At 38.6% G+C, this 25,554-nt stretch overlaps 2 protein-coding genes across 3 annotated transcripts in view; one reads left to right on the top strand and one right to left on the bottom strand.

Annotated features, from left to right (window-relative positions):
• The window catches only part of LOC118331752 (rho GTPase-activating protein 26-like), a gene marked incomplete in the record, with an annotated part of 13,996 nt that extends 10,649 nt beyond the window's left edge, over positions 1–3,347 (top strand). Inside the window, 2 exon segments of the mRNA XM_035666823.1 lie at positions 536–627; positions 2,887–3,347. Of these exon segments, the coding sequence (XP_035522716.1) occupies positions 536–627; positions 2,887–2,975 (181 nt within the window).
• A 3,781-nt stretch (positions 3,348–7,128) lies between these two features.
• LOC118331297 (glucocorticoid receptor-like) overlaps positions 7,129–25,554 on the bottom strand; it is a 61,489-nt gene continuing 43,063 nt past the window's right edge. For both annotated transcript variants that reach the window (XM_035666120.1, XM_035666119.1), the window contains 6 exons: positions 23,259–23,375; positions 19,959–20,231; positions 17,726–17,870; positions 15,019–15,149; positions 11,255–11,412; positions 7,129–10,842 (listed from right to left, as the gene is read on the bottom strand). In XM_035666120.1, coding sequence (XP_035522013.1) covers positions 10,690–10,842; positions 11,255–11,412; positions 15,019–15,149; positions 17,726–17,870; positions 19,959–20,231; positions 23,259–23,375 — 977 coding nt within the window. In that variant the 3' untranslated portion in view covers positions 7,129–10,689. The remainder of the gene's footprint in view (positions 10,843–11,254; positions 11,413–15,018; positions 15,150–17,725; positions 17,871–19,958; positions 20,232–23,258; positions 23,376–25,554) is intronic.

The following is a 25,554-nucleotide window of genomic DNA, read 5'->3' on the forward strand; positions in this document are numbered from 1 at the left end:
TATATATATATATATATCCAAGAAATAAAAACTGTTGTTTTAAATTTGAAATATCTGGCGTGTGTCCAACAAAAAGGCAAACATTAGTTATTTTAATTTTTTTTTTGCCTTTTTATTGCCTTTATTTGATAGGGACAGCTGAAGATAGACAGGAAAGGGGGGTAGAGAGAGTGAGGATGACACGCAGCAAAGGGCCGCAGGTCGGATTCGAACCCTGGGATGCTGCAGCAAGGACTCAGCCTGAGTACATGAGTCCAGCTCTACCGACTGAGCTAACCAGGCGCCCAAAGGCAAACATTAGAACTTAAAATCCACAACAATGCAAGTTTGACTCCTTCTAGAAAACACTGTGAATAAAGCTGCTTGGTACTTATAAAACACTTCGTATAAAGTAATGACCTGTCAGTGGTTTGTGTTACTTTAAGTCTAGTTTGAGGTGTCTAAATAAAGCATTGTTACCAAACTGAAAGCTGTCTGTTTTTCCCTGATCAGCCCCGAACCTACTTTCTGACTCTCACTCTCTTGTTGTCTCCAGTATTGTGGGAAGGAAGGCTCGAGCACTGTATGCCTGCAAGGCAGAGCATGACTCCGAGCTGTCCTTCATTGCTGGGACCATCTTTGAGAACGGTGAGTCAGGCCCTGAACTTGCCAGCAGTAAAAGGAAAGAATGTGGGTTGATGTTTGTATAGAAACAAACAATTACTGTCAAAAGAAAAAGTCAGCCTTGGGAGTTTGCTGGACTTAATTTAGCGTTGGAGTTGGATTTCATCCCCAAGGTAGGAAATTTGTTTTAATTTATCCAAGTAGTCAAGGGATTTTGCCCAAAAAATCATGACTAGAAGGCTTTTAACACCATTTTCTCACACCACTATTTTTATAATAAAATTAAATGGCTCCCTGTCATTTCTCCTCAAAGTTTTTCCTTAAGTAATTTAGTTTGGTGGTCATGTTGGAGCAAAAGGGAAGGTGCACTGGAGTTGTTTGAATAAGCTTTTAAGTTGACTCCTTGCAGCATATTTACTGGGAGCCTGAATCCATAGGGTGTGATATATTTTTTTGTTTGTCAAGAATATTTTTATCCAGCCATCCATTTGCTCTCATTTCACACTTCACCGTAGAATATAAGAAGCTGGCAAGCAGACAAGAGTGTAACAGATGCAGTCGAGTGCAACGCATTGCTTTTGCACGCAGCCAAGAACTTAATATCTTTCAGATCTGAGGAGTCATTTGCTTTGATTTGGGAAAAAAACAAGTATTAATATGTGGAAGAAACTGGCAGATAAAGGATGACGCAGGAAATTACGGGTATTGGGAATATTATTTCTGTTTTTATTGGTTTGCTTTCTTTATTATTTATTTTTATCTTTCCTTCATAGGAATCTCAATGTGGATTGTTTCAGGGTCCTCACCAGTCTATTTTCAACCTTTTCAACCTCAAGCTCCCAAAACTGTAAATCACATTTATCTCCCCGGTTTTCTTTGGCTCAACTCTCCTAATAAGGACCAAATTTGCACAAATTCAAGGATAATAAAATTACTTATTCAGTACTTACACTGTTTCACTCATTGGCAGGCCAAACAGGATCGGCAGTGATTCACTTTTTTGGTCATGTCAGTTGACACGTGGTCCCTCAAACCCCCAGACCCTAAATAGAGTTAGCTGCGTTAAGACTATTGCAGGTTATGTAATGCAGAGCAGTGTCACCGGAGCCCTTTTGGTCAAAATGTGACCTTCGGGACATGTAATCCCTACCATGGTATCCCAACACCCCAGTCTGCTCATGGCTAGCCAAGGACGGAGCATCCCAACTGTCCCCACTGGCTCATACAGCAGCCTCATTATGCCCTTTTTTAGCGTTCATAAGAATACTGTTCCAAAACAGTGTATGATTGTGTTAATCTTGTTATGTTTACAGAATAGTGCCACAGTTTTGATGCATACATTGTTGCACAAAATAAATTCAAAGAATAGTTTTATTTTTCTTCTTATGTTTGTTTATCAGGCAGATCCACGAAGATCAAAGACGGATAAAAACTTTGTGCACTGTTTCATGCTGAGTCCACATTTGGTTTCTGTCTTTGACGTAACTCTGTGGTAGCACGGTCTGCAGCGTTTTTGTGTTAGATTCCCTTTGAGGACAAAATGTGGTCAACACAATTTATTTTCTGCAGTCATGTTTATTCATTCATTCACGATCAACTCCACAGCAACTTGCAATTAGTTCAGTTACTTTGCTGTATTATTGTAGTTCATACATGTCAAGCACTGCAGTATTAGTCAAGGGACCATATGTTTACATGCCATCCTCCTGCCACACACACTTTTTGGGGGGGCTGTTACAGTAAATATTATGACTATGAAACAATATACAAAAATAGAAATATGGTATTTGTTAAACTATCAATTAAATAATTAACAGATATTTCCCTGAGGAGTTGGTGTAGACATAAAAACTAAAAGAGTGAATTTTAGACTAACATTTGTCAAGTGGCCAGAAACATGACTCCGAATGATGTTAATGTTGTTCTGTTTCACCTTCATCTACTGTTTATAAAAATAGTTCATACTGTAGGAAACACACCTGTGTGGGGTTGACATCTCTCATCCAGGCACATGTCATGCTCACTTTGCAGCTATAGGTGTGTGATGTTGCTGCCAGAGATCCCCACTCATGAGGAACATGCGAAATTGTTTACTGCCCTATTTGCACTTATTTGCATCTGTGTCTTACCCTATTTTCCTCCACTCTTTCTCTCTCTCATTATCTGCACATGTGCTTGTGTGCATGTGTTTGTCCAAATGTTTAAGTGACACATATTTATGGATATTTTCCCCTTCATCTTGAGATGTTTAAACAAAATCAATGTTTCTTTCTCTCTCTCCAGTTCATGCCTCCAGGGAGCCCGGTTGGCTGGAAGGCACTCTGGACGGCCGAACAGGACTAATACCAGAAAACTATGTGGAGTTTTTATAGTCCAGGGCTGAGAAGAACTTGAACTGAATGATACTGGACTGGAGATGACCAAAACTGGACTGTTAAGAGGTCTAGATTTGACTGAACAGACTCTATTAGATCATATGCTATAGTGAACTGGATCATTGTTGATGATGCCGCTCTTGTCTTGACTAGACTGGGAATTGAAACTGGACCAAGCAGAACAATATTGAATGAATATGACGTAGGAACAGAGCTGAGTGAACGGGGTCGGGGTGGGGGTGGGGGGGACCCATGAATTGCACTGGAAACAAAAGCCCCACTGTGGTTCTGGCTGTTTTTGGATTAGTGGGGATGACTTCCCAAGTCCTGGTGAAGATGATGTGGTAATGAACCTGGAATGTGTGTGAGTGTGTGAGAGAGAAAATCACTTGCATAAATTAGTTGATATTTCCGAGCTGGGAGGCTTGTGATTTTTCAGCCCTTGCTTTATGAATTTGAACTGCACTGCCACTGCTTCAGCATCTCCTCTTTTTATCAGCCAGAAATAGATTTTCCTGCGGAGATCATGGAGGTGATGACAGGGAACATAAAACAAGGCAAGTGGCTTTTAACTTTGGACTTGCTAGTTCACCTCCTCACCGTGTGCTGTTTGAATGATTGCTAATCGCATTGGAGCTTTTAAAGCCGATTTAAATGATTGGGTTTTGTTGTACAGCTGTAAATGTGTTTGTGAGCACTCGCTGTGGTGGTCCGGTAATTCCCCAGGACAAGACTCAACCTGGCTAATGTTTCAGAGCGCCAGTTCAGCAACAAAAGCCCCAGGGCAGATCAGCACTGGATGAGGTCGCCTTGAAAACAGTTCGCTGAAAGGTCAGCTTTGGGTTGATCATTATTTATAATACCTCTCCCTGCAGAGCCCTCACAAAAAATGTGAAAAATTTCAAACAAGCTCCACAAGAAGATCAGCGGTTTACAAAGCAGCGTAGGAGTAACATCTGATTCCTGCTGGTTAAAACAAGCCCAGCTGTGAGTCCTAGCCCTGCTTCGCCAGCTTAGATATTTTTTTGATTGTTGGAAATAATTGGACCCAGTATCGTAAATAGTGTTGAGTCATGTTTGCACTATTTGAAACCATTCTGGGAATACTCATCAACTGGGGTGTTCACATTAGAGCGCCGGAGTTCAAAAGCATCAAGTTTTGATTGATTATATGTATTTATTTTAAGCCTCTATCTTTTTCTCCTAGTTTTAACCATCATGCACAATCAATCAGTTGCTTTACTACACATGCTTTAATTTTCAACACCATGGACTGAGCAAACAATTGAAGTCATTTCAGAATAAGACGCAGTCATCTGAGTCCTGTACGTCATGACCCATCGCAAGGGTTCTTTTTTCTGTTTTTATGTAGAATTACAAAGACGATGCTAATAATGTAATTATCTAAAGAGGACGCACATTTCCATTTGGATTCAGAGTTTACAGCCAAGGCTGTTATTCATAAGTAAAAGAAACGCAGATATGGTTTTTCAGAGAAGCTCAGACATTCGAATGAAAGATTAATACATTTTTCAGAATTGTTCAGATATGTATATGAAAGCTCGTCTGCTTTGGGGATCCAACAGATATCCTCATTTCATGAGTCAAAGCTGAACTTTTAGCTTGAACCACTTAGTGAACGTCTGTAACTTTTCTGAAAAGTTTTTTGTTTAACTTTTTATTTTAGGACAGAATATTGAAAGAACATTTTAGCATTTTAAAGTCAAATGGGAGAGTAACAAAAAAAAACTTAAATGTGAAATGAGACTACTTTGTTCATACCTGAACTTCTTATTTATGAGAGTTTCTTAAAGACACAATCCTGAACTGTATTCATTTTGAGGTGTTTTATCGACATTGTAAATAAATACGCAGCATTTGATAAGGTATAATTTTTTTAAGTATGAAATTTTATATTTTGTATTTTTAGCATACTAACTTAATTCCTTAATTCCATCTTTGTTGCTCAGATTTTTGTATCATTTAGGTCTATCTACAGCCTTAAATATTCTTTCAGATGTTTTGGTGAATTGATTGTGCACAATTAAAGATAAATGTTCAACAGCTGCAGCTGGAGTCTTTGATTTTTATTTGGGACTTAGTGCTTGTCCTGAATAGTTATACTGTGGCTGTATTCACAAATGTTTCAGTTTCCTCTGTATTTTAATGTGAGTGCAGTAACCGTAAAATATATAATAATTTGTGCAGTCTGGTTTAACTTTTGACACACAAATGAAACCTGTTGCTCTAAACAAGGATTTTAAACTAATACAAATTTTGGATCCAGTTCTGCCAAAAACTGCAACTGCAAACCTTCAGCTGAGATGAAATCGAAGTCTTAAGAAAGTACCCGACCCAGAAGAGCTGCATTGGTAAGTGGAATTTTGAGCTTGAACTAAGCTAGGCTAGCTGTTCCCCCTGCTTCAAGTTTTTCATGCCAAACATTTTGCTTTCCAACTCTGGCACACTTTATGCAAGGTCATTCTCCTAATTTTCAGGTCCATACTTGTGTTTTCAGTTTAATATTCAAAAATGACATTAATTTGGTCATACTGGCCATTGCTGCAGGTACTCTTTTCACTGACCCTCCCTCCTGAGTAGCTCAGTCTGCTCCGATTTGTCAGCTCCCACAAGCCCGAGCAGGCATCCTTGAGCTTGCAAGAGCAGTGTTTTCTTTGGGAAAAGATCACTTCCCTTGGCATGGAGTTTGGGTTTTGTTACTACACTTAAAAACAAATTAATAAAGCAGCTCTGGTTTTCTGAATTAACGACATGTTATATTTATGAGATACTTTTTCATGCACAAAACACGAGCCACACATATCCCACCCCACTGAATTTATAAATTGTTAATTCAGAATAACTTTTACTAATAACTTTTTTCAGACTTTTTAGATGCACAAAACAACACACTTAAGCACAGGGAAACGCCCAAAACGCTTAATATGGCCTCATTAAAATCTGATCTCAGCAACAAAGTTAATTTCCCAGCATGATCAACAATTTCGAATTTGAATGATCCATTTCACACTAACATACATGTGATTACCAACATTTCGAAATCAATTTCAATGAGATTTTAGAGAGAAAAAATAACACCACTGGGGCTGAGCATTGAAAAACAGGAAATTTTATTGTGTAAGATGTGTGAACTAAAGAGAAATCAGTTCTTCTGAATTTCCACTTCACCAGTGATGACAAAAACATCATCCAAGTTGTTACCAACACGATGCCAAATCCAATGTCAGAACAACACATCACTTAATTCAACATTTAATCAAATAGGTGAAAATATCGACACTGACTACAGAAGAGGTGTAATACAGAAGTAAAACAAACTATTGTTTTTTTTAGACAAACATTTTATATATTTTTTTGTTTGTTTTTACATTGGATTACATTTACATGACTGAAATATGAACAAAACAGACTTCAATGAAAGCCATAGCCATATGTACCAATGAAACGTGATCTGCCCTTAATCTTTAAAGATAATATTTGCATGTATTTTATACAAAATAGACTTTATCAACCAGTAGGAGGGTAGTGCAATTCTGTCAGGCTCTGGTAGATTTACTTTCACACGGAGATTCAACTTTTTTTTTTTTTTTCGTTTTCTATTTTAAAGTGACCAGTAAATCCTCACAGCAATGTACATGAGATCCAAAGCCTGGACCTTTTTTTTTTTTTAAAAAAAGATACCTTTCAAATAAAATAAGAAGTACTAGAAGTTGGATAATAAGTGCTACTTAAAATGTAACTGCTTGAATACTTCTGTCTGTTAAATCTTTTTTCTTTTTTTCCTCTGCTTTGGTCACTCTTATATAACGCAAAAACCTCCTCCAGTCAGTCTCACCTTTCATCCCTCCCTCCCTCCCTCCCTCCCTCCCTCGTTTCCTTATAACTTTAAAACACAGTGAGCATTCATGTAGACTTTCCCATTGACTCGCAGAATTTACATTTACTTCACAAGACAAACATGTTTAACATTTCCTAATGTATTCAACACATCTACCCTTATCAAACACAAACCAACAAACAGAAAAATATTTACTTTCTTGACTTGTTCAATGTACAAAAAGGATTGGGCAAAATTATTCATATCAAAGAGGATCAAGCTGATGTATTCAAAATCGCAGAAAATATTGTCTTTTTTAATTTTTTTTTTTTTTTTTTTACAATACATCAATCTCCAAAAGCGTTAATATTTGTTAAGGGTTTATCTATTTCCTGATTTGAAATCTTATTTCTATGGCTCTCTGTCTCCCTTTCAAAGGCCTTTAGTCAAACATGTAGTTGAAAGATAAAAGAGAAAAAATGTATAGAAGTATAGAGGTAATGTCCATGTAAAAATATTTTGTAATAGACACTGTTTACATTGCACTGGATATGTCGGCGCTGCTATATATACACCTATGGCCATTTAGAAGTGAGCAGGGATATGGTTACATCTACACATTAAAGCTGGTTTTCTGAAGCACCAACACCCGGAAACAACTGTAATACTGTATGCAAAAGTTACCCAAACAAAGACAGTTTAGTCAAATTTTCCCCAGAATAATCAACAACGACGTGAGCAGCATTAAACCCATGTTCTTAACAACACAGGGGCACAAGACCGAGTTAGTGGGTGAAGCTGAAAGCCTGCGCTGTACATGAAACCTGCTGTAAGAGTAACCATCCTTTGGCAGAATGGCTGATTAAAAACATAATGGCTCTTGTTGAACAGTGGCTTGTATGCGTCCAGAGCCTGCTGTGCTGTTAGCTTTAAGTAACACACAAATGACTGGTCTCTATGGCAACCTGCTACCTTGTCTATTACCTGGCATTCAGACTTAGGCGCTGCCGAGGGACAAGTACCATTCAGAGAAAACAGCTGAAAATCTGTACAGTCGACATTTAGGCAGAGAGGCCTGGCAGTTACAAGAAACACTGAGGAAAACAGAGCCATGTCTCGGGGGGGGGGGGGTTATTTGCACTTCCAGCAGAAGCCAATATACAACTATGCTTTGTTTTGGCCATCACATAAGCTGGTACGAACATCGTTTCACATTACAAATGCACCAAATGCTGACCACCACCTGTTTGACAGCAGTATATATTACTGCTTTAATTTGCAATTTTCAAAAATACAATAATTTGTGCATCTCCAAAAAAGTAAAAGTCATTCATCATACACTTACTTGGATGATAACAATCAGTACGTATAAGCTGGTGTAGGTGTGACACTGAACTTAAGATCTTTCTCATAAATGAGCACCGTCAAGCAAAGTTACAAAAACCAATGTCGAATCCCAACTGAATAATCACTCTTTCACATCTCCAGGAAAAAGACATATAAAAACTTGCTATTACATTTGGCACTAGTGGAACACATCCAAGTGATGTGGCCAGTCATAGCCTGAGCTATGATTCACAAATTATTCAGACCAAACTGCGTATTCTTCCAAAAATATTTCAACTTTAAGAGATGAAATCCTGTGCTGAGAACAGAGCTTCCATCAACTATGTGTGTCTCTATCTATTTTTTAAGTCTCAAATACAAAACAAATATATATGTAAATATATTTATTTACCTTTTTAGCCATGTTGAGCTCAACAACAATAATAACCCCAGTTCCTGTTTGTGCAAACACTTTGAGATGAAGCTAATTAAAAGGTATATTTTATCTAAAATGGTATTTTAAGTCAATACTTAAATCAGGAGTACAGCATGGTAGAGTAAATTATGTCTTAGAAATTCAGGTAGAGAATCTGTTCCTGGTACCTTATCGAGAAGATCCAACCAGCCTAATACTCCCATTAGGTTACAACACACATCAGGAATTCTTTCCACTCCTATTTGACCTTGCTGTGATTTCTAAGGTGGGACCAGGCAGTCTGGCCAGGTAAGTTGCTCCTAGTATAGCTCCATGAAACCATTTACTTAACCAGAACCTCAGTGTGAATGCAGCTGGCAATGAAAGGACAGCCTTAATGCCAGGTTTGCTTGAATTATTATGGCCATTTACTAACACCTCGGGTTTTTTTTTTTCCAAAGGCAATTTAGTCCTAAAAACCCCATTTGTGTGATTTTATCTGAATAAACTGCAACAGTTCGTAAAAAAGATGTAATTCAAACTAACAAATCACTTTTCCAAGAGCTAAACCCTAATGTTTAAGTCAGTCAGTCAGTCAGTCAGTCAGTCCCTAAATATTACAAAACATTAGATATGCTTTGTTCAAATTCCAGTGGTGTCCATTTAAAACAAAGCTGGTTGCAGCTTCTCACACGATTTTTAAAAGAGAAAGTATTTGGATGTGTATTTAACATTATATTTGTTAATATAATCTGGGTACTGTAACTTTCAACAATGTGATACTGATTGGGAGATGCAGTATATTTATCAAATATACTTTACATTGGGAAAAGAGATAATCACATTAAATGTTTTTCGAGAATTAATATTTTATACTGCTTTCTAATCTGTACCATAGGCTATCTTCCTTACGTGCACTTCTGGGGATCAGAACAATGAGAGCTACCCACATTAAAAACACCAAAATGGCGGCTTAAAAAGAAAACAGAAATTGTCAGCATGGAAAAACATATGTGGAAGGATGTCAAGGTTAGAGTCTTATGCAAAAAAAAACCCAACGGCTTAGAGAGGATGGCTATGAAGAGCTTTAAAAGCTAAAAGGCACTGTTTTTCCCTTCTCAGATACATCATGTGTAAACATTTTGCTGAGTGAATGTGTGTATGTATACTTTGTATGTTTCTGTATGTAAGCGTGTGGTCGGAAATGCATGACTGCATAAAATAAATGAAGAATATTCCTCTAACTGTTTTTTTTTCTCTTCCATTGGTCAGGTATATAAATCTGATTCATATAATTTCAGAAAAGATAACTGATTCACAGCTGAAAACAGTTCATCCTCAATGTCCTGGGTTCCAGAAGAAAAAAAAGATTCTCTTATGTCAGAGTATATTTCTAATTTTTCTGTGTTTTGGTTTACCCCTTCATCGCCAACAGTTCTTGGGAAACCACAACAGGTGAACACTCACTACATTCTGTGCAGCGGAGCTGGGAAGGGTAAACAGATACAAGCTGGGAAGGTGAGCAGAGGAACAGTAGGCTTGAATTTGGGGTGAGCTTCAATAGGCTGCTAATCCTGTGATTTGGACAGTATCTTCAATGTGAAGTTGAGGGAGGAAAAGGTGTTTCTAGGTGTTGGCTTGTCAGTGAAAACAGCAATAAAACACTGGCAGGCAGGAGAGAGAAGAGGCAGGCAGCTGCAATAAAGACACAGCATTAGAAACCTGAGGACGGGGCCATGGACGGAGAGGGGGATGAGTGGGCTGAAAAAAAAAGGATGGCCCAAAATGCATCGTTCCCACGAGACATTCAGAGCTAACATATTTCCCCTGGAGGAAAAATTCATTAGCCAACAGGAAGGGCTACAGGTCAGCGGTAGGGTGTCCTACTGCCAAACCTGGGACCAGATTAGGAGGCGTGAGGCCACAGATATTGTGCTCCCAGATTAGGCTGAATGGCTGAGGCCTGGATGGGAGTGGCAGAATTCCTAGAGGGGGCCCAGAAAAAAACAAGGAATCGAATCAGAGTGATGTGGGGAGGCAGGACAAGCAAAGGCTTACGGCGAAAGCTTGGGGCCCCAAAGAGGTACACGGGCAGGGCAGAAATTAAGGCATTGCTTCACAGTTTAAGGCAGTCATTTCTGATGAAACAGCAGAGGCTTGACGCTCCCGTCTTTAAATTTTGGTATCTGATTGGTGATGATCTCCGCCAGCATCTCTGGGAATTCCACACTGAGGGTTTTATTCACAAAGGTGTAGAAACAGATCTGGAGAAGACTCTCGACCATCTGGAAGACACAGACAGATTAGTCATTAGATGAATATTTTAGATATTAAAAACCTACCCACCAGTATGTCTTCTGCCAATAAAAGGCTGTACAGGGAGTGAGAAGTATACTGCTTGTAATAGATTCAACTGAAATATAATGCACTAAGTGGGACCTGTGAGTGTATTCTTCAAGGTTTTACACTTCAGTCTGCATGTTGTAGGAAACTCAGCGAAGTTGTTGATGCAATTGAACAGCAAGATACGAAAGAAAAACCCTGGCTGGTATGAAAAAAGATATGGTCCACTTGTAAAATGATATAGACACGTCTGCTTTTCAATCTATAATATGTAGCAAATCCTATATAAAACAAAGAGGAAAAATATAAGGCATGCGGTGTGTATCAGTGTGTGTGTGTGTTTGTTTCTCTAACCTCCTGCATGGAGTCCAGTAGCTTAGTTAGCTGGTAGAAGCGCTGCCAGTTCTGACTAGCATTCTCCTCTCTCTTGACGATGGCTTTTCCCAGCTCCTTAATGTATGTCATCCTGATCTCGTCAAACACAGCCTGGCTCTTCAGGCCATCTTTCGGTACTACACACACACACACACACACACACAAACATCAACACAAACACAGACATAGAGAAACACGTCAGTGCAAATGTTAGCTGGTAAAGGCGAGATGACTCAAATCACATAAAAAACAAAAAAAAAGGAAAATGAATTAGTTAATTTTAATGTTTTAATTGTAATTGAAGCCCCTCACAGCATCAGTAGACCCCTGGTTACATCAAATGAACTACTTTAAATCCTATCAGGACATTGATGTTTTATTAGGCTGGCAGGTAACACAGAAGCTCCCAGAGGTTTTCATGTTAGGAAATAAATCCCCATTAGACCAAGAAGACAACCTGATAAGCGCTTACCCCACAGAAAGCCTAATTAAGAGGGTATTACTATTGATTATGTCTATAAATACAGCTTGTCTCTGCTGTTGGTGATGAGAACACAGTAGAGGGAGTGACAGTAGTCTTATAATTTATGTTTTTGTCTTCAGCGGAATATAAAATGTGATTGTACATGTACCGAATAGTTTACATATTCATTCATACTAGGCACATTTATATGTATCTGCTCTGCCATCTGTACAGCTGCTGATGTAAACAGTTGGTTATACCCATGCAAACATCCGCCTTACACTGGAAAAACATTCACATAGGCCATCTATGCAGCGCACATACACTTTTACCTGTATAATGTCTATGAAAAATCAAAGTTCTCTTATCATTTCATTTTACAATGCCGTATAATTTCAACGTAAATGTAAAGAGTGGAAAACAGAAAGCACATGCGGTTTGTTTACCCGAGACAGCGAGAAAGCGCGTACAGTGGAAAGATACTGCCCTTCATAAGGCTCACTTCCGGAAATACTTTCACAAGTAAAGTCGCGTTAAATAAAAGATTACTACAGTGCTTTTACTTTGAGAAGGAAGTTTAAACTGTACTGAAATATGTTGATAAAACTACCAATAGATCCTTTCACTTTCCTCTTTTTCTGGGTGATGAGTGTGAGACGTGGCAGTGTGAGAACTCTAATCTGTTAACATGGGCACTGAAAGAAAAATAAAGACTGTATTTCGGTGTATTGTATAGAAGTCTGTTCTTTATCCTGTCCTCTGCTGCAACAAACAGCACAGGGCATTAAAACTCCTTTAAAACTGTGTGGGACCCCAACAAGGACCCTTAGGATATGCTGGCTAAGCATACACAGATGCATGCACGCAACTCCTAACCAGAATGCCGTGGGCAGTGTAAAATATGCAAAACCAAAAGTAACATCAATAGCTACTGTGCAGTTTGTTTCCTGACTGGTCTGGCCTGGATGAGGAGCAGTAAATGTTTGGACACACACCTCATTAAAATCACAAACTCTGCGTGCACAGCATATTAAAGAATACACACTGAGGATTTTGACAGCTAAAAAAAAACACAAATGGCTGAAAAACATCAATATGCTGTTGTCATAACGACCATGTCAACACATCATTGCTTGTCAGTTTGGTGCCTGGCATTGGGCCCAGGCAAAGCCAGAGTAACTGGCCTAGGGATTATGCAAAACCACAGAGGGCAAGATCGGGGTGAAATACTGCCCAATTTACATAATCAGATAAATGGGAGATACTGCAGTACAAGTGCTATCTGGCCTCTTTATTATGTATGTTCAGGTTCGGCCGAGAGACGATTTTTAAAAGAGTAAAAACAGATTGCCTTTCCTGCTCTCTACTCTGGATTATTTAGTCTAAAATATCTGAATGTGTTATTATTTAACTGAGCTTTGGGTGTTGCGGATGTAAATTCTGCTGAAAGTAAAGTCTGCCTTTTGAATTAACTAGTATGTTATAGAGTAAATCATATTGTCCCATTATAGGAGAGTTTAATTTTCACTCACGTGCATGACAAATGATTAGAACAGTTCGAACCGGTTGTCCTGACCTGACAGTATTTCATTCCCTGAGGGTAACAGATGGAAATCTCTCTCAGGTATGAAAATGCAACCAAGCTCAGTATGGAAATGTCATTTCCTCTGCATAACGAGCAAATCGCCTCTAAAGTGCATCCTATCCCTCTGCCATTCACTGAGAGTGAGGCGGAAGGCAGAATGCTCTCTTCCTCATCAAAGACAAATTTACATAATAGGGCCAAGTTTGATTTAATAATTCTTTGTTCATGCTGTGCAGATTTTAATGGTGATAATTACATACTACTACTTGTCTGGTAGCCCACTGCTTTGTAACGTCTATCGTTTTACTCCTTTAGAAAGAAAGGAGACTGAGGGCTGCTAAAAGTCTTACCTATTTCTTCTGGCTAAAATAGAGTCTCTACTCTAATGACCTTTATCAATTTTTACATTTTAAAGTAATTCAAGCAATACCTGCCAACAAATCAAAGTGCATTCAGAATCAATTTAGAATACGATAATTAATCTCTAAATCCAATTTTCTCTGCAAAACTGAAATTATCAAAATTGGGGACAAGGTTTTTCATTATGTACTCTTATTCAGGCAATTTGAGACTCTGGTGATTACACAGCAAGCCAAACAGCAAGCTGTATTTTATCCCCTGAGATAAGAAACAGAAAGTTGGACTCATTTAACTCTTAGCTGACCTCACTGTGTATTTTATAATATTTAAAACAAACTGAGGAAGCATATCTTTTGTTAGTCCATGCTGCAACTGTTCCTGTTAATTGGGAGAAAAAAAAGAGCTGTCTTCAGAGATTAAGTACATGTGGGACACTTGAAGATCTTTTCAACTGAGACAGTGACTACAGAAGATGAACAGACTATACTTTCACAGAGAAAAGGTTTTCAGGAAAGCTGGTTGTTGTAAGGTTGTTACGAAAGGCCCCTTAAGGAAAATGTCACCTTTTGACATTCTTGCAGATCCTCAATCACTCAAAACCAAAGAATGGACTCCTGACTTAATGCAAGACAAGAGTTTGCAATGTTTAAAGGTGCGTTTCGTCATCGCAATGTAAACAAAAGGAAAAGGCCCACTGAGGTTAGCACTCTAACTGAGGTTAGCACTGACTGACACTTGAATGATCCCTGAATGAAACCAGAGAAAACAGCCACAGTGAGCTGTTAGATGAAGAGCTGCAGGCAATAGTTTCTTACTGTAGTTTGTGAGAACCAGTGCGCCTTCAACAGGTCATTAAGCTGCTGTAAACAGATACCACTGACAATATTTCTGATGGAGTAGGTGCTCAAGGCATGCTTGAGTGCATATAATTTTAGACAAAATTCTGGGACACACTTGCCAAATCAACCAGAACTGAAACCACAACATTATAACTTAAAGTGTTTTAGACTGTACTGACACAACTAAGAACTGCAAGTTGTGTTGTTTTACTGCATTGCTTGCAAAGCTAAAATAGTCACATCACGCAACACGACATATGAGCTATGAGTTCAATTATGCGTTCAATCATCAATTCTCACCAAAACTGCAGAACAATGAGTAGAAATTTGAATTTTCAACGCAGTTTATCCCCACTCAATATACTACCCTGCTGGGACAAATTGAACCTACCTCACATTGCAATGAAAAGACTGTGGCGATGTTACATAGTTGATACAAGGGAAACGTTTTATGTTCTGTTCAAAATCGAAGACACTGAGAAATTAGTGTCATTACCTGTACTGAGCAGTAACAGGACCTTCATGCACAGGTACTCGTCATAGGACACCTGCAGTCGGACAAACTCATTACAGATCTTCAGCATCTGCTCGCACTGGTCAGTCATGAAGGGCAACTTCATACGTTCTCTGGAAAGTGGGAGAGGAAAGACAGGGGGAGGGAGAAAGTAGAAAAAGTAGAGATGAGTGAAAAGAGATGGAAAAAGTATGGGGGGGGGACATACAGATTAGACTTAAAGCCCTTTCACTCATCCTCAGTGTTGGGCAAGTTACTTTCAAAATGTTATATATTACATATTACTCAGCCATCGGGCTGTGGATGAATTCTTGAATAAAAACAATAAACTCAATTCAACTCAAACTGAATTTTAGGTGGTAACGCGTAACTTGACATATTAAATGTAATAATATTACCAAAATCCTATTAGAAACGAGTTATATTACTTAATTTCTGCTAAAAGCATATAGTACAAGAGTAGCAGACTACCCTCTTACAATGGTCATCCTGTTATTCAATTCTCAATAGTCCCAGCAGGGAGGTGCTACAACTGTGCAAGGGGAAACCGGACTGTGAAACCAGTCCTGATGGATTTTCACACCTCACTTCCACTTACACACAGCCCACATTACTTTCTACCTCTAAAATCAATATAGCACATTCGCCAGATAGAGTATGTAGCCTTGGATTTAGAGCTGTATATTCATTCTGACCAACTTGCAGTGCTACTGGCAATGACTCTTTCACCTTTTTATTTTTACCCACTCTCTGAGTTTACATGTCCATTTGGAGCCACTCTTCACAGCTCAGGCCTCTATTTCTACATATTTCCAATGAAGAGGATGAGCTGTTTGCAGGTTGTAAGAAAGAGCTTAGTGTTTGTTGCACTCTTGCACCCATTAATAAGTATTTAGCAAAGTAATCAAGATATAGCACCAACTACTTTAAATTAGGTTTGCAGTGCTTGCTCTGATTCATGGTCTTGTTTACTTGTTATTTGATTTGTTGATTTAAATACTATTTTAGCTAAAGTCTTTTATTTAGGCTTTTGTGGAAAATTTAATTTAGGTAAATACACAACTTTTGGGAGTTGGTACTGAAACTCACCTACTTATCATTTTAATACTGAATTGATACCCCTACATGGAAGCTGTAGCTGTTGAATGCTTGGTTAAAATGACAGGGTGATCAAATGTTATTAATCAGCACATAGTAGATACTCATTTATCTTAAAATGTAGACTTCTCAGAAATACAACAAATAGCAGAACGTAGGTTAACTAGGAGAGGGAGCTGGACTTCAGGTCTCTTATTAACAGTAATGGCTAAAAAAAAAGTCCTGTGGTGGGAAACAATCAGCAAAAGCCCACTAAGGTGTGAGGAGGTTTGACTGATTAATATAAAAAAAAGTATGGGACAATGTTGTTTTACCTACGTGAGCATATAAAATCTGACCTTCAAAAGCTATAAACAGTAGGAACAGACAAGCTAATGGGAAATGAGCCTCTGCCTTATTCTGTTCCCTCTAGAGAGTACAAAGACTGTGGTAAGCACAGAGACTACGATCAATTTTATACGATCAACAGCCATTGATTGTATAAATAATGTGGCTTTGTAATTAACATACCGTAGTCTTGAGAGTGAGGCTCAGGTAAGACTACGGAATGTTAATTACAAAGCCGCATTACATTACATTGTGCTTTACACACAAGGTTATTTACTGTACCATTCAGTATTAATGTACTCTCTTCTGTCTGTGCTTTCCTGATGGTCCTTTGTTGTGTGTAGACAAAATATGAAGGGTTCTTTCCTATAAATATTAATCGAAATAAATGACTACTAATACTCTTATGATTATTTAAAAAAAAAGCTTAATTTCACTCCTGGGACTAGCATGTGTGATTCAGCATGTTAGTGAGCTTTAAAGGAGCTTGTATGCATATTTTTCAACTGTGGCGAGAGCCAGCCTAGCTGTTTCCCTCTACTTCCATTTTTTATGCTAAGATAGCCTAATCACCTCCTGGCAAATAAAACTTTATTCATTTAAGGGTCCAGTGTGTAATAGTAGGATTTATTGACAGTATATGGTATAAATGGAATATAATATTGATAGGTATGTTTTTTCATTAGTGTCTAATAACCTGAAAATAATTTAGATTTTTCGTTATCTTAAGGGCCATACATGTTTTTTTGCAGCCACTCTAAACACTTTCTTCTACATACTTGGAAGCCCAGCAGTATTCAGTTGGTTGCAAACCAAAACTTCACCACTAGATGCCACTAAATCCTTCACACTGTTCCTTTAAAGCAGTGTGTAGAGCAAAGTCAGCTGGTTAGGTCTGAGATCATCTGACACACATTTATAGGGTTTTTCGCCATCTCGTAATTTGCAATATTCCCTTTCGCTGTACCACAGTGTCTGTGACAACTCCACTGTTGGCTTGGGGAGGGTGCAGAGAGCCATGCGCTTCCTACAATACACATGCCATGTGCTTCAACCGGCTGCTTCTTTTCACCTGATTTAACATCTTAACACAGAGAAACTGCCAAATTTCCAATATACCGCAGATAGATGGGCGAGTGTGTGATAAGTAAGCCAAGTGAGACTGACACCCTGAAATGAGCAAATGCAAAACAAAAATGGCTTACAAAATGTTGTGCAGAAGAAAGGCCTGCATAAATATACAACAGCTGTCTGTGGTACGCACTTGTTGATGACAAGATCAGGGGCAAAGCAGAGCATGCTACCGTTACACTGCTCGTACGACCTCCAACCAAGACTGAAGGACATGAGGAAGAGCCAGGAGCACTGCAGCAATGTCATCTGGTCATCTAGGTGCAGGTTGCGGAAGCCTAGGAAAGTCAGATAAAGTGTGTTTATTAGGAAGATACACACAGACAAAGACAGACAGACAGAGAGGCACAAACACTTAATCACACAAATTAAATAAGTAGCTAATGATGACACTAAAAAAGGTGTTAATACATTTGAGTATTTAGTTAAACACTGTTGATCAATCATCACTGACTGTAGGAATTATTATATTATGTCTGCACCAAAACAGTGCAAGATTAAGGTGTTTCTGCAGCTTGGAAAATAATGATTTACTGTATTAGTATGACTGCATGTAACCTATTCTGTCTGTATTACAGAGATACTGAAAAATGTAATAATAGGAAAAGTAATTGCTCAATAAATCATTACAACACCAGCTCATTCAAAACAAAATAAATCTAGTTAAGCTGATGTTCAAATTGGAATCAAATTACAGTTCAGTCATTTCCACACTGTCAAAACTATAAAAGTGGAAGTGCACATTGAAAGCCCTTTCACATTACATTTGTTTTAATCCATGGCTCTGTTATGTAAGAGCTTTTCCTCACTATCACCTTGGCAAGCTGCCAACTGTAGACAATGCAGACACAAGATTGGAACCAGATTTGTCCCTCAGAAAGAGAAAGATCACAGCAAAGAATATATATATATATATATATATATTTTTTTTTTTTTACATTGCTGTTTCACTGAGAGGTTTTCTCTGGGAGATCTGATCTGAAATCTTTGGTGTGACCAATCACAACAATTAGAGTGAGAAGAGAAAATCTCCAAGCAAATACTTGAAGCGATTATCAGGTCATGTGCCTTCTTCCTCATGATTAGAAACTAGCATGAGTTGTTAAATTCCAAACTCTTTGTGTTTCCATTTTTGTTTTTGTGGAAATGAAACAGGGTAGTCTTTAACCCCAGCAATTATGTTTTTTTTCTAAGTTTATAACATGAATTTAAGTTATTTGGGACAACAATAAAATATAAGTATATCCCTTTCCGAATTATATCCTAAAGCATTTTGTTTTGGAGTCTCAACTTGATAGGAGCTCATGTTCAGTCTGACACAAGAGTCTGAATCCTGGAGCTACTCCATGGTGATAGATGAATTTTTGACACTGAGACGTCACATCGTTAATGCACACACACTTTTGTAATGTGACGTGGTTAGATGAAATAATCCAGAAACTGAATAATATGCAAATGCAAATAAGTCAAGATGACACTGACAATAAATGCAGTGATTTTAATTGAAAGGAAAATGTATGCTCGCTGTGGGAACATTTGCCTTACAGAGATAAGGATTTTAGCGGGTTGTAGGGACATCATAACCTTGGTCATGACCTGATCGAACTACTTTGAAGAGACTGAGTTTCTAAAAGGAATCATTCTTGCATAAGCCACAATTACTCTCCTCTTCTGTCTGTTACAAATTCAGCCATTACAGAGGTCACACCTTTTGTTACATGGTCACGGAACATCTGTTGTTCTTTGGCTCTACTGCCAAGAGGAATCATTGGGATAAAAAAAAAAAAATGTTTTATACAGTTTTAAGAGGCGTGGAGACTTCCACATTGGCCACCACTATTAGGATAACTGGCTACCAGCCTAACCATGATTAAATCAGCTAAATGATGTACATTAGCTGCACAATGGCTCATTCTTTGCTTCTCATTAACAGTATTATTCCACTTAATCAGCTAGTAACTACATTCTAAATCTGGAGTAATGTCTTAAAACCTGTTGTAACCACAGGGAGGAACACTGTGACATTTTGAATTATGGCAGGCTCTGTTTCTTAAATGGAAATGTCACATATTTTGCATTTCACAAGTTAACTTGGAGCTACCTGTGTTCTTTAACTTTACTGAGGAATGTTAACAATGCTGACAAGCAGATGTAGATCTAAAAGTGATGATGCAACATCCTTGACAAGTTGCATGTATTAAAAGTAACAAATGACTTCATTTTCCATCAGTGACTTGGCCCACTTCACTACACATTAGTCTCAATTACAAGCTGGAAACATTGCCAGTGACACACTTTGCTTGAGCAGTGGCATGCATCTAAACCACACCAAAGGCAACAACACATGGTAAGGAGCTTTTTGTTACCTGGCAGTGACTTGGCCCACTTGACTGCAGAGATGACCTGCTGTCCCCCCAGCCTGTTAAGAGTGGTCATGAGCCGCGAGGATGTATCAGGCAGTGTGCTGTCATAGCCAGAGTAGATGATCTCTGGCTCTATTGCCTTAAGCACAGACAGCATGGTGGGCACGAGTTGGGGCATGCACCTAGGGATGACTGGAACAGGCATGTTGGTGATGGGCTCCGATGATCCAGAGGGCCGCTGCACTTTCATCTTGATCAGCTTCTTGTTTTTCCTCGCTGGGGGACGATACACAGAAGTAGAAAGGGAGGGAAGGAGACATAAATCAGGGAACCAGTAAGCAGTAGCAGTCGTTCATTTTCACCTTTATACCAGATTTTCTTTAATATTTTCTTACAGAAAGATTCTGCATCTTACAATCCATCCACAAATACATTATTATATTAATGGGGGACAAAAACCCTAATCTAAGGCCATTACCAAACCTTAATAAGTGTTTGAATTTTTTTGTTAATTAATACACAGTTTAATTAATGAATTAAAAATAAACAATGTGAGAGACAACAATAACAATACAATAAAATTTTGACGTGCACTCACTTTGAACCCCATGAGTTCTAACAAACCAGAGAAAGGACAGGAGATTGCAACATGCTGGTTAGTGCCTAGTAGTAAGCTATAAAGTATTCACTTTACCAAGATACAAATCCATTCCATTCCTCAGAGGAACATTGTTTTAACATTTAATCTTCTTTAATCTTTTTGCAGCTTCCCTTGAGTGCAACAGCAATAGCAAATTAGTCTTTTTGTACACAATATCTAGATTACCTGGGCATCATTTTGACATGTTCTCCCACTAAATGCGCAAAACATGTCAGGGGTTAAAGGGTTACCATGAAAAAACATGTTTTTCGTACTCTCTACCTTTTTTAATTTCCTCTCCTGGCGTTTCTATGGCAACTAAGAGCCTTTCTGGTAGGAGTCTGTTGATGCGCTGACGTTTATCAAATCCCTCTGTCTGTCTTTCTGTCTCTGTCTGTATGTGAAACTACTTTCACCGTCTGACGAACACTGTGCTGTTTACATGTTATCTCACTCAACACTGATTTCTACAAACCACTGACAGCACCTGCTTGAGTAACACAATGACTAAGTTCCAAGCACTTAAGCAGTGACTGTGCTTGTCGCCTCCCATGTCCATTTTCCAAAACCACAACCCAGCATAATTGCTGCACTGTGACCTAAACATTTATCCCTTGAAGCAGAATCAGTTGAAACATCACCAGGTGATCCAAGGATGTGGACTGGGGACTTGACAGTGGCTTATGTATTGATCAATCTGTGTGAGGAGGTGGTGCTCTCTCATTCTGCCTGGCCTGCATACCAGCAAACGTGTACAGAGCAGCATGTCCATAGACAATGGCACACACACGCACATGTTCACAGATGAGTGACTAACACAAGTCGATCCACACTGCAGCCTTTCTGACGCTTCTTTAGAACAAAATGTTCAGGAGGACTTGTACATAAAAGACTTTTCAGTGATTTGTTGATGTATCAAATTTTTCCACAGAGCTGTGGCACATTGATGACCTAGTTATGGCACTGCACTAGACTAAAGGCTATTTGTTCACTTTCAACATCTTTTAAGGTCTTATTTTGACTTCATCCACATTGAATCCACAGACCTCTAAAACTTTAAAAACATTTTGTCTGCCCGCGATCTGATTTGATCTCTGTCACTGTCACTATCTTTAAAAGCAAAGCATTTTCTTTTAACCAAAAGTTTAAGACTGTGAAAGTGAAATAAATGGGATATGATATATTGACATGTCCTATGGTCTTGAATTAATGTAATCTGCCTTATAAAAGACAGTAATTGCCTTGATCAATCACTATTATTCTATCACTATTATGTCATTCCCAATCTGCACCCTGTAAGCCTGTTCTCTCACTATGTAATTTCGGTGTCTGGGTCGGGAGAAGTGTGTAATATTTTACGGCACTAAGCCACACACCACCAACTATGTCCCCAATTTTAATGCAGAAAATGTTACCTGGTTTTCCGACTGATGTTCTCCAGCTGCTCCACCTCAACTCTCTGTGATTTACAGAGTGAGAAGTGAACTGCTAACTGTAACTTAGCTGCCGTTAGCTAATTGGCTCAGTTAGCAGGACTGGGAGCTCATCGAAGCACCAAGGCAGTGTTGGTGTTCATACATTTAGAACAGGCATTTTGGACTGCGGAAATGGGCACCAGAACCAGAGCAGGGCTAGCGGGCAGCGCAATCTCGCTCAGCAGCTTTTGAGCATCATGGCAATGACCGAGCCAGAGACAACAGTAAATGTCAGACTGGATTTTAGTCGTTGGCGAGAGGTTCGCGAAATATAAGGCTGTAAGACAGATAGCTGGCCTTCTTGCTGTTGGACTAGTAAGTAATTAGGGCTGCCCCTTATTTGTTGACTTAACTGTTAGTCGAAGCACTTTTAGTCGGATAGACGCAGAAAAACAATCCAACAACAATTGACTCACTAGTTATCATGATAAGTACTGTAATCATAACAAATTCTCGTTTCTATATTTATGGCAGTGGTGTATAAGTGAATTGTACTCTGAAACGGCACCAAATCGGAAATAGCAAAACATAAAGTTGCTTTAAAGTAATCAGAATGGTTAATGAATTGTTATGAAGTATACTTAGTACTTAAGTGCAATTTAGTATAGTACAAGTGTTAAGCTACAAGCACGATCTCTTATTGTATTTCTTATGAGAATTTTCACAGATAGATCTTTTAAGCAAGAGGTGTGGTGACATCATATTTGAACTAATGTGACTTGCACATTTTTTTATAAACTTGGGTGGTGGTGACGTAAGTGTAAACTAGAGATTGTAGTGGAAAGAGTGGGTGGCCGTGTCACAGGGTCTGTACGACACTCATTTAAGGGGAATTTTTACAAGTTAAAAAAGTTCTAATCCTGTGTCCCTGTAATAATTGTTCCGGTATAGGTCTATCTATATGTAATAGAAAACAGAAAACCACACTTGAACTTAGCTTGTGAGTCGTAGTAGGTTGCAAAGCATTATCATAGTAGGAGGTGTAAATTTAGATGTCAACAAGCAAAAACTTTAATTAAGGTCTAATGTTTCATTTCTCCTCATCCTCTGGCTCCTGATCTAACAATGATCGCGGGTGAGGAAGGTGTGGCTGATATCCACTATCCACTCTAACTGCTGTTTCATGGTGATGTTAAAATCAGTTTTAATAAGGTCTGGCATGATTTAAAGATGAGTCAGACTGTTTACCTTCCAAGTTCATTCCAGCTTGAAGACATTTCCTGAAGCGGCAGGCAGGACAGTTCTTCCTCCGGATCTTATCAATGATGCAGTCATTTCTCCCTGCACACAGGTAGTTGTGCTGGCCTGTACAGAGGAGGGGAGGAAGAAGAAAAAGGAGACATATTAGCTTACTAAGAAGGTTTGAGAAGGATTAGCCTAAGTAGTATGTATTAAGACCACACTAGCCACCTGCTGATTCTACTGTAAGTCTGACAAGCCTGTGGCATCCTTCTGGTTTTGACAGCTTAATTTCCTCAAGTCTGCACATGGAACACATGGCCCAATCCATGATTGTGTACCAAGCTATTTCAGCCCAACAATTAGAGATGGTCCATATTCATATTGGGGCCAATGTACTTGGATCTAAATGGTCCACATTTGTTTGCAGATGGTAGCTTTCCCTCATAATAACTCTTTTGCAATCTGCTTATGAATGCCGTGCATGTTTATGATATGGGAAAATAAACAAGAGGTGGAAGTGTGATTGGATTCATTTAATTTGTAAGATATTTGATCAGAGGGAAGTAATTATGTGTGGGCACCATCAAACATTTTTAGAAAAAATGTGTGTCAGTTATATGCAACCAACACTATTCACTGGAAACAGGCTTGACTACTTCAATAGTTTGTTAGAAGATAAAGCTGATGATACTCTCAATTTGTGGTTCTCAACCCCAAGGTTTCCGGTTTGTTCATTGTGCCATTTTTAGACAAACGCTCATATGCTTTCTTCATCTTTGTCATCTCTGTACCGATATAAAGCTGTGGGGCTGTTGCCATATCAAGCCTGGATTACCTATTTTATATGATGTTACCACATCAGTTCAGTAGAAGTAGCCTGTGCCACAGTGAAAGTGTCAAAGTATCTTTTAACACAAAGTATTTGTGTGGCAGAGCCTGAGGAGTATCACATGAATCTTATCTTTGCAGCATCAACACATTCTTCTGCGTTCAGTCTGAGACATAATCAATATATCAGACTAAATTAATCAGGGTATGTCCCATAACATCATGCCAAACATGTCATGGTCATCTTGTTCAGTTTCACTATGACAGCTGTTCCATGAAATCCAACGGTCTTGATTAACAAGAATCACCTCTGATGTGCTAGATGAGTCACTAACCCAACAATGAACTTTACATCTGCTGCTGACATCAATTCACACTGTGGAAAACTGATTTAGAAAGACTTGTCTAAATGTTATCTGTCGGGAACAATGATTCTTGTTGGTTTTGCCACATCCTTCAGTTGCCGGTCACTGGTAACAAGACACATTCTACGAGATATAGATATAATTCAAAGATGATTACTTCCTCAGCAAACTTGATCAAAGCTGCCTCTTACGTCAAATCATCCACAGCTCTTACAGTTACCTTCATAGTCTTGTCATGGCCTGTATTAACTTTTTATTTTTAACTATTGGTTTCCCAAAAAGCTGACTTAGATCCTAGTCCAGCAGAGAAACAAAAGCACACTGAAGATGCTATGCCAGTTGCAAAATGACAATGAAAAAGATTAGAATCAGCTTAAACTCCACAACAGAAAAACACAGCCATATCACAGTGCTTTCTGCAGAGTTGCATTCTTGCACTGCAAAATCAAAAGCATATCTTATAAAAGAACATATGCCCTTTCTGGATGACTGGATCACCAAATTATTGCGTCTCTCATAACCAATTACTGTACATTTAGTCCCTCGGGTATAATAGCATCACTCATTATAGAGCAGATCTACACAGCTTTTACACTGTAAGGAGGAGCTGAAACCGACGATAACAATAAATAACTACATGGGAACACTGTCTTTTCATGTTCCTGAAACTTGGCACTATATTCTAAATTGATTTAGAGATCATCATACTTAATTATGATGATACAATAAATAATTTACTTGTTCTGCCTCTGCCAGCTTCCAACAACCCTTCATTTATTGTACACATACACTGAGAAGTTTCTGCATGACCTCAAAAATACATCATCGGCTGAAACGAGACCTTGCACAAAGTCAACAGTGCCTTGACAAAATGCCCTTTGAGACTATAAACATTGTTACTGATCTTTGAAATATCATGTGTTTGATGCAGCTTTTTGAACTAAAGGGCATTCAGTAATACTGCTGGCGCCATATAATAAAATGTCAAAATAATAATGTACAGTGTGTAACTTTATCTGTATCGCTACATCAGAATCAGAATCAGAATCAGAATCAGAAATACTTTAATAATCCCAGGGGGAAATTATTTAAATCCTAGAGGCACATTG

The sequence above is a fragment of the Morone saxatilis genome, unplaced genomic scaffold (assembly GCF_004916995.1).
Source record: "Morone saxatilis isolate NCDOM2014 unplaced genomic scaffold, NCSU_SB_2.0 Contig20, whole genome shotgun sequence".
Lineage (NCBI taxonomy): Eukaryota > Metazoa > Chordata > Actinopteri > Moronidae > Morone > Morone saxatilis.